Here is a 10,032-nt window from a genome sequence, read left to right as displayed (position 1 = left end):
GCTGTGCATCCCACTGCTGTGCTCACCGAAGGCACAGGCTGATTCTGTCTCTTTGGTGCAGATCTTCCCGTTTTTGGAGCTATGGCTTTTATAATTTACAAAGAAATGTTTATGTAGAAACAAAGCTCTCTTGTCTGATTTCAGATTTTTGATGGTTCATCGACAAAACTGTATATCCTCATCATAGGTACAGGAGATTAAACAAGAAAAATAGGTATTGAAAATCCGGGGTGACGTAGAGCCGTATCTTGGAATAGTCTGCATGTGCTGCAGTTAAATCATGCTCAAAGGCTCCTGGAAGAGCCTAGAACTTCAGTCATTAAATGAAGAGTCTAGTCAGGGCAGGTGACAGAGGGCCAGGCCTCACTGGTCCCCCGTTTATTACACAGAGTTCTGAGCAGGTGAGTGACACTTTCACAGGATCGCCTAGTGCTGGGTAGCAGCTCCGAGCATGGGGAGCAGGCTGCTGCACTGGTTCCCATGAGCAATGCTGGCTGTAAAATGACGGCAGCAGTGGAGATGGTGAAAGGGGTCAGATGCAGCTATGCCAAAGGCTGGGAAAAATAGAGGTGTCCTGAGCTACTCTGAGAAAGCAGTGGGGCTGAAGGCCTCTGGACGGAGATGGAGGAGTGGGAGTTCAGGGTTGGAGGTGTCAACCTTAAAAATAAAATAGCCAGTTGTTTTACCCGCAAAATGGGTTTATTCGGAAATAACAAAGAATTGCAGTTCAGGACAGGCAGTCTTTGGTAAAATCATGGGCCAGTCTGGCAAACACAGGAGAGGACCATTGCTTTATCAAGAAAAAGGAGGGAGCTGGAAGGTGCTGGTGAGCAAAAGTCCACTGGAGGAGGGCAGCAGTCTGGGGTTGTGATGGCTCCTGGCTGGCTGCGCTGTGGCGTTTTCCATTGGCTGGGCTGTTGCTGGGCAAGGAGAAAGTCTCCCTGCCACTGGGGTAGTAACGTAGGCTTCTTCCTGTTGGAAAAAGCAGGGTACACTCCTTCCTGCTGGGGTCTGCCATTGAGGGGTGGGAGGGGTGAGAGCTCCCCCTCGTGGCCTCCCACCTCCATTTTAAATAAGGCTTCCTTTATTCAGTTTCACAGGGTTTAAGTTGGGGAGGAGGCAGGCGCGTGTGTCCACTGCTGCTTTTCTCTCTAGAGAAAGTAAAGCAGGGGTGAGAGATCAGCAGATGTGAGGGGGAGGAGACCCCGGGCAGGTGGTGGGGGTTGGGGGGTAGAGGAGGACTTTAGACAAGAATTCTAGAGCATGTCTTGCTGATGTGGCTGGAGGGTGTGGTGAGGGGGGCCTCCCGGAGGCATAGGGGGCTGCATGTGAGTGGGGGTGTGGCTCCCTCCCGATGGCTCCACTTTCCAGGGGGGCTATCAGCAGAAAGAGGAGAAAAGAAATCGCCATCCCGGGTGAGCATGTGGACGTGAAAGGGAACAGAATTGTGCGCCCTTGGGAGGTTTGTGGTCATGAATTCAAGTCAACCAGTCAGCCTGCTTGTGTATTTTTCTGTCACCTTCAGTGAACCTCCCACGTGTTCCTTTGGGGGAGGGGGGACACGCCAGGAGAGCTGACCTCGCAGGTGCCCGTCCCAGGCCTTCCCTCAGGCCCTCGGGAGCACCCCTGGGCGAAGCGCGCTGCCCCAGGCCCCACTCCACGCTGGGATCACCGTAGGGCGGAAGCCCGGAGACGGAACCGCGGTCCGGGGCCAGGTTTTGGGATGTGTGTGTCGCAGGAGCATGGTGGGGAAGCGGTGCGGGAAGAACGCGGGGCTCCAAGAGTCGGGCAGGGGCGGTTCCCCGAGTCCCATGGCCGGGTCAGCACAGGCCGCCGCGCGCCCAGAGAGGCCCCGACGGACCCGGCGCCAGGCCGGCGCCAAAACGCTTGGGGCCAGGTCCCTCGGCTCAGGCTGGTCCCTGGACCTCCTCTCCCCGCTGCCCAGAGCGACCGCTGCCGGGGGAAGCTTGGGCCCGGGACCAGGCGGGGCCTTAGATGGGCATGTGAGGGGCATCGGGTGGCGCGGGGCCTTAGACCGGGATGTGGGGGCCTCGGGTGGGGCGGGGCCTTAGACGGGGGTGGGGGCCTCGGGTGGGGCGGGGCCTTGATGGGGATGGGCGGGGCCTCGCGTGAGGCGGGGCTCTTCGGGGCGGAGCCTTAGTCGGGGAAAAGCAGGGCTTCGGACGGGGCGTGGCTCCGCCGGGCGGGGGCTCCATGGGGCTAGGGCTCGGCCTCCGCCCGGTAGCTCCCTTCAAACTCCAGCCGAAGAAGGCGGCTCCGGAGGGCCGGGCGGGCTCCACCCCTGGGCCGTCCGCGCGCCCGCGCCTCCCAATTCCCGGAGCGGGGCTGGGGATCCAGGCGGCGGCTGCCGCTCCCAGCTTGGCATCTGGGCGCCGGGCCAGGGCGGACGGGGAGCGGCGGCGCGGGGCGGCGGATCGCGCGGAGGGCGGCGGCCTGGGCCCGCCGAGCCATGGCGGCCCCGGAGCCGGCGCCGAGGCGGGGCCGGGAGCGGGAGCGGGAGGACGAGAGCGAGGACGAGAGCGACATCCTGGAGGAGAGCCCGTGCGGCCGTTGGCAGAAGCGGCGGGAGCAGGTGGGCACGGCGGGGCGGGGTGTGGGGGGGGGGGGTCGCGCCCACCTCGGGCGGAGGGGCCACAGTGGCCACGCGGGACCGTGGGTGTGCTGGAGAAGCCAGGAGGCCCGAAACCTCTCCCCAGCCTCGCGCAGGTGGATCCCTTCTTGGCCGGCTCTTGGACCCTTTTGGCCTGGGGCCCCGTCCGGGTGAGGAACCCCCGATTCCTTAAGGGCCAGTATCCTCCCAGGACCACCTCCCTATGCCTCTGGGACCAGCCGCTAGCCCCTTGGGGACCATCTTCAACCCCCTGAAACTGCTCCAAATCCCCTCAGCCCAGCCCCTGGATACCACTCCTTGGCTCCTGGGGGCCAGCCCTTCTCCAGGACCCCTCAGCTTTCCCCAAGAGTGAGCCAGGGCCTGCATCGGACGCTTGGGGCGCGGGAAGGGTATGGGCAGAGACCAAGCCCCCACTCTCTCCCTTGACACATACCAGAACGCTCATAGCCCCCTCCCCCACCACCAGGTGAACCAGGGGAACATGCCAGGGGTCCAGAGCACCTTCCTGGCCATGGACACGGAGGAGGGGGTGGAGGTGGTGTGGAATGAGTTGCACTTCGCCGACAGGAAGGCCTTTGCGGCCCACGAGGTGAGCTTCACTGCCCACCCCCCTTGCCCCGCCCCGTGACCACCCGTGACAGCCCCCCCACCCCTTTCCAGGAGAAGATCCAGACCATGTTTGAGCAGCTGGCCCTGGTGGACCACCCTAACATTGTCAAGCTGCATAAGTACTGGCTGGATGCCTCCGAGGCCCGTGCGCGGGTGAGCCACCGGCAAACCGGGGGCGGGGTGAGGCCAGCAGCGGGCGGGGCAGCCGTTGGCGGAGCCGCGAGCCCTCCCACCCTGCAGGTCATCTTCATCACAGAGTACGTGTCGTCGGGCAGCCTCAAACAGTTCCTCAAAAAGACCAAGAAGAACCACAAAGCCATGAACGCCCGGGTATGGCGAGTGGGCTGGGGCGGCGGAGGGGACAGGAAGAGGTCAGGGGTCATCAGGGATGGCCATGGCGAGGGGGCGCCGGCTGGCTTCGGGAACAGGAACAGGGTTGGGCCGGGGCGGGGGTGCGGGGTGGGCACCGCAGGCCCAGCCGGCTCTCCCGCGCCGGCCCGACGGAGTCCGTCCGCCGCCAGGCCTGGAAGCGCTGGTGCACGCAGATCCTGTCCGCGCTCAGGTGAGGGCCTGGGCCTGCCCGCGCGCCGCCCTGCCGCGCCCCCACCTCCCAGGCGCCCCTTGACCTGGCTCCGCCTGCTCTCCCCCCACCCCCACGCCCGCAGCTTTCTGCACGCCTGCAGCCCCCCCATCATCCACGGGAACCTGACCAGTGACACCATCTTCATACAGCACAACGGCCTCATCAAGATCGGCTCTGGTGCTGGCGGGGCGGGGCGGGGCAGGGGGGCGGGGCAGGGGGGACCTGCTGGGAACCGAGGACCGAGGGCCCCCAACGCCCCATCGCGTTGACGCCCGCTCTTTCTTCCCGCGGTGGCCGGCGCAGTGTGGCACCGCATCTTCTCCAATGGTGCGTGGGGCCCCTGGGGGGGTGGAGGGCCGTGGGGAGGTCCAGTCCACCCATCGCTGACGCTTTCCATAGCGCTTCCGGACGACCTCCGAAGCCCCATCCGCGCCGAGCGGGACGAACTGCGGAACCTGCACTTCTTCCCGCCAGAGTACGGCGGTGAGTCGGGAAGGGATCCTCAGTGCCCCGCGCTGGGGATCTGCCCTACCTGCTCTGACTTTCTCACTTTCTCTCCCTCTTTCAGAGGTTGCCGATGGCACTGCTGTGGACATCTTTTCCTTTGGGATGTGTGCACTGGAGGTACTAGCCCTGTGGCCACCTGGGTCACCTCCGAGCTAGCTCCCCTCCATCTCACCTGTGCTGTCCCTTCCCTTGCGTGACCTGGCCCTGCCCGCCAGATGGCTGTGCTGGAGATCCAGGCCAACGGGGACACCCGGGTCACAGAGGAGGCCATTGCTCGGGCCAGGCACTCACTGAGTGACCCCAACATGCGGGTAAGCAGCTTGCGCTGCCCCTCCTGGCTGGCTCTCAGTGCTCCATGCAGGGCTGAGGAGGTGCTCTGGGCAGGTCTGCAGGTGCAGTGGGTCAGTGCCGCTGAGGGGTGTGCCAGCCCCACTGCACAAGGGACCACCTGCAAGGAGGGCCTTACCCAGAGCACAAGTTGAATTCGAGGCCTGAAGGCTCTCAGGGCATGTTCTAAGGACAAGGATACTCCCTGTGTGGGCACTGTTGTTATACCCATTTTATAGATAAAGAAACTGAGGTTGGGGAAGGCTAAGTACTTCATTCAAGGCTTGAGTAAGTAGTGAAGCCAGTGTTTGCACCTGGGTCTGACTGGCTGCACATCCTGGCCTTTAAGCCTCCAGGAGACAGGCTAGAGATGTGGCCCCAGCTTGTGGGGGGGTGGGGGCACGGTAAGTGGGGGACAAGCCAAGGGAGGATGGGATGGAGGCTGCATTACAACCTCTCTGGCTGGAGTCTGGTGACTACCTGGCTTAACCACATGGCCCCTGGGGCACGAGGGAGGGAAGTGATGGGGCCTGGATGGGGCTGGTGGGGAGGTGGAGCCAGGATAGACATGAGGGGCAGTGGAGGGCATGGATGTGGGGTGGGGCAGGGACCCATCATGGTCATCTCTGGAGCTGGGCCTGAGCTGAGGCAACCAGAAGAGGGTCAGGCTGTGGGGAGGTGGGTTCAGACTGGGCTGCACTGACCTCCAGGGGCCTGGGCTGATCTGTGGGGACTCTGCCAGCCCCGGGGCTTCAGGACAGGGGCTGGTGTCCTCTGTCGGCAGTACAGACTTCATCTGTGAATTGGGGGTGCCAGTGCCTACTCCCCATGATTTTTGTGATGGTTGTGGAAGTAGAGCATGGGAAATCCTGGGCCCAGGGCCTGACTGTCCTGTTTGTAGGATCAGGGCTTGGCCTGGCTGCTAATGGGATGCGTCTCCTTATGTGCATTCCTGCATGAAGACTCCCAAGGGGATTGGACACCTGGGGACTGGGGACTTCCGGGGCCTCCTCTCCTCACACTGTGGGGCCAGAGCAGACTCCACTGCGGCTTCTCCTCTGTACTCCCCCAGGAGTTCATCCTCTCCTGCCTGGCCCGGGACCCCGCCCGCCGGCCCTCTGCCCACAACCTTCTGTTCCACCGTGTGCTCTTCGAGGTGCACTCGCTGAAACTCCTGGCAGCTCACTGCTTCATCCAGCACCAGTGTGAGGGGCAGGCCGGCCCTGGGGGGCTGAGGGCCTGGGGTTGGGATGTGGAAGGGGACCCTCCAGAATCTATGGCTCAGGGTCCACCACCCTAAGTGCTCCTGCGGCCTGCAGACCTCATGCCTGAGAATGTGGTGGAGGAAAAGACCAAGGCGATGGACTTGCAGGCGGTCCTGGCGGAGATCCCCCGGCACCCCCGGCCCCCGCTGCAGTGGCGGTGAGCCGCTACCCAGAGCCCTCCCTTCTCCACCTGGCCAGCCCCACCCGGTCCTGCCCCACCGGCAGGGCAGGCTGGCCCGCTATCTCTCATGTGCTTCTCACACCGTGCCAGGTACTCGGAGATCTCCTGCTTGGAGCTGGACAAATTCCTGGAGGATGTCAGGTGAGAGCTGGTGTGAGGTTGGGGAATGGGCAGCTGCCAGGCCTGAGCCCCCAGCCACCCCTGCTGTGTCCCCAGGAATGGGATCTACCCACTGATGAACTTTGCTGCTGCTCGGCCCCTGGGGCTGCCCCGTGTGCTGGCCCCACCCCCTGAGGAGGCCCAGAAGGCTAAGACCCCAACGCCAGAACCCTTTGACTCAGAGACCAGAAAGGTGAGCCCCTACTTCTACTGCACTGAGTGAGATCTCAGGCCTGTCCACTGCCTAGAGGGGTGCCTTTCTCAGGGGCTTCGAGTCCCCCCAGCCCAGCTTTCCTCCAGGTTGCCAGAGACCAGGTCCTGGCTGACCCCTTTCTGAGAGTTGGGAGGTGGTAGGACAACCTGGGATACCCCAGTTTCCCAGAGGCCCCTGCCCCCTGCAGACCCTTCCCCCATCCCTTGCTGCTTGCCCCCATACACGCTGGCCCTCTGATCCCACCGTGCTCCAGGCAGCCTTCATCTGGGACTCTCACCTACCCCTAGCCCTCTCTGATCCCACCCGCTAGGCTTGCTGATTCCCTGACATTTGTGTCCTGCTGTCTCCTCCAAGGCTCCCAGGCACTATGTTTCCCCCAACCTCTTCTCCTGCAAGGCTCCTTCCCGGCCAGGGGCCTCCCCTGGTCAGCCTCCGCCCCTTTCTCTCCCTTTCCACATCCACACCTACTGGGTTCCAGAGACTCTGGCTTCGGCCTTGGGTGTTTCTCCACGATCACCCCCCAGATCTGGGCCACCTCTGTTCCCCACCTGGATGCTGCACTTGCCCCTAGCCTGGCCTCCTTCCTCCTGGCTCCCCTCCACAGTGTGGCAGAATTCATGTCCTAACAGCCACAACTGCCCATAGAGACAGTGGGGTCCCCAGCCTGACCAGGCGCCCTAACCTTGTCCTGCTGGCATCCCGTGCTTCTGCTCTGCATGTCTCCCCTGCTTTCCACTGCCCTCTCTTTGTTCAGGTGTTCTCTCGACCTGGGAAAACTCCTATTTATCCTTCAGTGCCCAGCCTCCATGTCTACCCTTCTGGAAGTTTTGCTTAGCTCTCTAGGCTGATAGCAGTGAGATGTGCTTTCTAGCCTCTCCTTAGAGACTTTTTCCCATTTCCAATCCTTGTGGTCCCTCTGGGCCCCTTTGAGGTGGCATCTGCTCTTGCTGCTGAGTTCCTGAGTTGCTGAGTTACATCGAACCTTTGTGATGACCTGCCTCCCCATCCCCTAATCCCAGGTGATCCAGATGCAGTGTAACCTGGAGAGAAGCGAGGACAAGGCGCGCTGGCATGTGAGCAGGGACAGGGGCTGGGGTCACAGAGGCACAGGGTAGGGCAGGGGTGGGAGAGGTAATGGAGGTGAGATGGACTCCGGGAGCCTAAGCGTGACCTCCCGCCTCCCCAGCTCACTCTGCTTCTGGTGCTGGAGGACCGGCTACACCGACAGCTCACTTATGATCTGCTCCCAAGTAGGCTGGATGGGGAACTGGGGCAGGGTGGGTGCAGGCACGGGCGGTGGCCTCATGCCTTGTCCCCATGTCACAGCCGACAGCGCCCAGGACCTGGCCGCCGAGCTCGTGCACTACGGCTTTGTCCACGAGGTGTGCAGGCTGGGTGTGCCGGGCCGGGAGGGTACACAAGGTGGGCCGCGCCCCTCCATCCCCCAACGCCTCCCTCCTGCCCTGCAGGACGACCGGACGAAGCTGGCCACCTTCCTGGAGAGCACCTTCCTCAAGTACCGTGGAGCTCAGCTCTGACCACATCCCAGCCCCTGGGACCAGCCTGCCGGCCCATGGAGGGAAGCTCAGCATTGGCCAGGGGTGGGGGGGACCAGGGGCTGCTTTCTGCCTGCATGCCTGGGGGCTGATGACCCACCACCTGCTAGTGAGGAACCTCTGCCTCCCACAGCTCTGGAGGAGCCCTGGGGTGGGGGTAGGGGGAGTGGTTATGCCCCACATGTCCTTAGGATCTGAATTCCCCCACTCAGCCTGCTTCCACAACTCAGCATCCCTTTCCATATCCTCCATTTCCTGGGCAAGAATGCCCCCTCCCTACCCATCAAGCTGTCTGGTCAGTGACTGAGCCCTCGCTATGCGGGAGGCTGCCCTGCAGGGAGCCACCGTGCTGGGCACGGTGGTCAGTCCAGGACAGACATCTGCCTGGGGAAATGCTCCATTCCCGGTTGGTACCACAGACCCACACAAGAACCCCCACCTCATGCCAGTGGTGAGGCATCTGCAGGTGTCAGGCACGGCACTGGGCACTGGGCAGGCCCCTGACCTGGCGGAAGCAGCAGGCGGCAGAGACACACCAAGAAGCTCAAGATCCCAACTCCATGTGGCTCTTGCACCCCACCCTCCATCCAGCGCAGACCCTCCCTGGAGCCCCTCTCTGCTTCTCCAAGACTGGGACCTGCTGTCCCCTCTGCACACATCCTTCTGGCCCCCACCGCCCCCTCCAAAGAGCTGCGTTCTCTCCTGCATTCCCCGGGCTGGAGAGGTCGGGTCAGGTGTCCACCCTGCTCCTCACTGTGCCTCCTCTCAGACTCACCCCCTCCTGTGTGTCCCCCTCCCGCCCTTGTCACCTCCCCCTATGGCAGCCACCTCCCGGGGTCCTGAGGATCTCAGCTCCCATCACCCCACCCCGTCCTCAATTCTCTTGGATCACCTCCCCTCCATTTTCAAATTTAAACACCCTTGAACACTTTAAATTGCATGTATAAATTTAGTGCCTTCAGGTTTCTTTTTAAGCATTTCAAATGTCAAACCAGGAAAGCTCACCACTGTGTTAGTTCTCTGTTGCTGCTATAAGAATTTACCACAAACTTAGCGGCCTAAAGCAACACAAACTTCGTATAGTTCTGTAGGTCAGAAGTCTGGTACAGGTCGTACCAGGATCAAATCAAGGTGTCAGCAGGGCTGCATTCCTTTCTGGAGGTTTTAGGGGAGAGCCCGTGGCCTGCTCCTTCAGGTTGTTGGCCGGCAGGTGTGAGGCAGGGTGCTGGGTGCTGGGCAGGAAGTCGTTTCCTTGCAGTGGTAGGGCTGAGGTCCCCACTTTCTCTCCTGCTGTAAACTGAAGGCCGTTCTCAACTTCTAGAGGCTGCTGCACCCTTGGCTCATGGCCCCATCGTCCATCTTCAAAGCCAGCAACATTGGGTTGTCTTTCTTATGAACCACCTGTCTGGCTTTCTGCAGCCAGGAAAGCTTCATGTGATTAGGTTGGGGCCACCAGGATAATCTCCCCATCTCAAGGTCCTTAATCATATCTGCAGAATACGTTTTGCCACATAGAGTAACATTCACAGGATCCAGGGGTTAGGGCATGGACATCTTTGCGGGGAGAGGGGGGTCATAATTCCACCTACCACACCACTCTAACCAAAAACGAAAACAAAACAAACTTACCAACACATATCTAATAAATTAAATGTACAAATATAGTGAATCTCCAGTTATCTTAAACATTCCAATACTCTTTACAAAAGTATTCAAATTCCTACACGTTCCAACTTAAAATTACAAATCTAAAATAACTCACACGTCTAGTTGGAAATCGTGATGCTAAGATGTCTTATTCTGCACCGTCCTAAACAGTTTGAGTGTCAAATGCATAACAGATTGTACCAATGATTAAACTGAACTCAAAATTATGCATACTACCATTGCTTCATTTAATTATGCCTACATTGAGGTTTTCACTTTAACTTATGTTTTCAAAAGTGTATACATATATATATTATTTTAAAAGTGGAATGAACTTTTTTAGGCCAATAAT

General features: G+C 60.5%; 1 protein-coding gene across 2 annotated transcripts; it reads left to right on the top strand.

Moving 5' to 3' along the window:
• The first annotated feature begins 2,249 nt into the window (after positions 1 to 2,249).
• On the top strand, positions 2,250 to 9,907 carry NRBP2 (nuclear receptor binding protein 2). Of its 2 annotated transcripts, XM_070632257.1 has the most exons (18): positions 2,332 to 2,593; positions 3,099 to 3,221; positions 3,293 to 3,394; positions 3,482 to 3,571; positions 3,763 to 3,803; positions 3,907 to 4,001; positions 4,128 to 4,151; positions 4,224 to 4,307; positions 4,393 to 4,448; positions 4,547 to 4,642; positions 5,731 to 5,863; positions 5,978 to 6,080; positions 6,195 to 6,245; positions 6,321 to 6,456; positions 7,497 to 7,550; positions 7,664 to 7,727; positions 7,804 to 7,859; positions 7,947 to 9,907. In XM_070632257.1, exons 1-18 carry the CDS (start codon positions 2,471 to 2,473, stop codon positions 8,013 to 8,015), a joined length of 1,500 nt encoding a protein of 499 aa, XP_070488358.1. In that variant the 5' UTR covers positions 2,332 to 2,470; the 3' UTR covers positions 8,016 to 9,907. The 2 variants fall into 2 exon arrangements, with proteins under 2 accessions (XP_070488359.1, XP_070488358.1); XM_070632258.1 differs by having other exon boundaries at positions 2,250 to 2,593; positions 3,293 to 3,571.
• Positions 9,908 to 10,032: the final 125 nt, after the last annotated feature.

Source organism: Equus przewalskii, chromosome 8 (genome assembly GCF_037783145.1).
Source record: "Equus przewalskii isolate Varuska chromosome 8, EquPr2, whole genome shotgun sequence".
Classification (NCBI taxonomy): domain Eukaryota; kingdom Metazoa; phylum Chordata; class Mammalia; order Perissodactyla; family Equidae; genus Equus; species Equus przewalskii.
The sequence above is the reverse complement of the archived record's forward strand: the minus strand, read 5'-3'. Positions and strand labels throughout refer to the sequence as shown.

Excerpts from the sequence above, each read along its gene's own strand:
- NRBP2 (XM_070632258.1), top strand. The coding sequence starts at position 2,471 with ATGGCGGCCCCGGAGCCGGCGCCGAGGCGGGGCCGGGAGCGGGAGCGG. Across the intron at positions 3,222-3,292 it reads AGGCCTTTGCGGCCCACGAG|GAGAAGATCCAGACCATGTT; the intron begins GTGAGCTTCACT and ends ACCCCTTTCCAG. Across the intron at positions 6,246-6,320 it reads AAATTCCTGGAGGATGTCAG|GAATGGGATCTACCCACTGA; the intron begins GTGAGAGCTGGT and ends CTGTGTCCCCAG.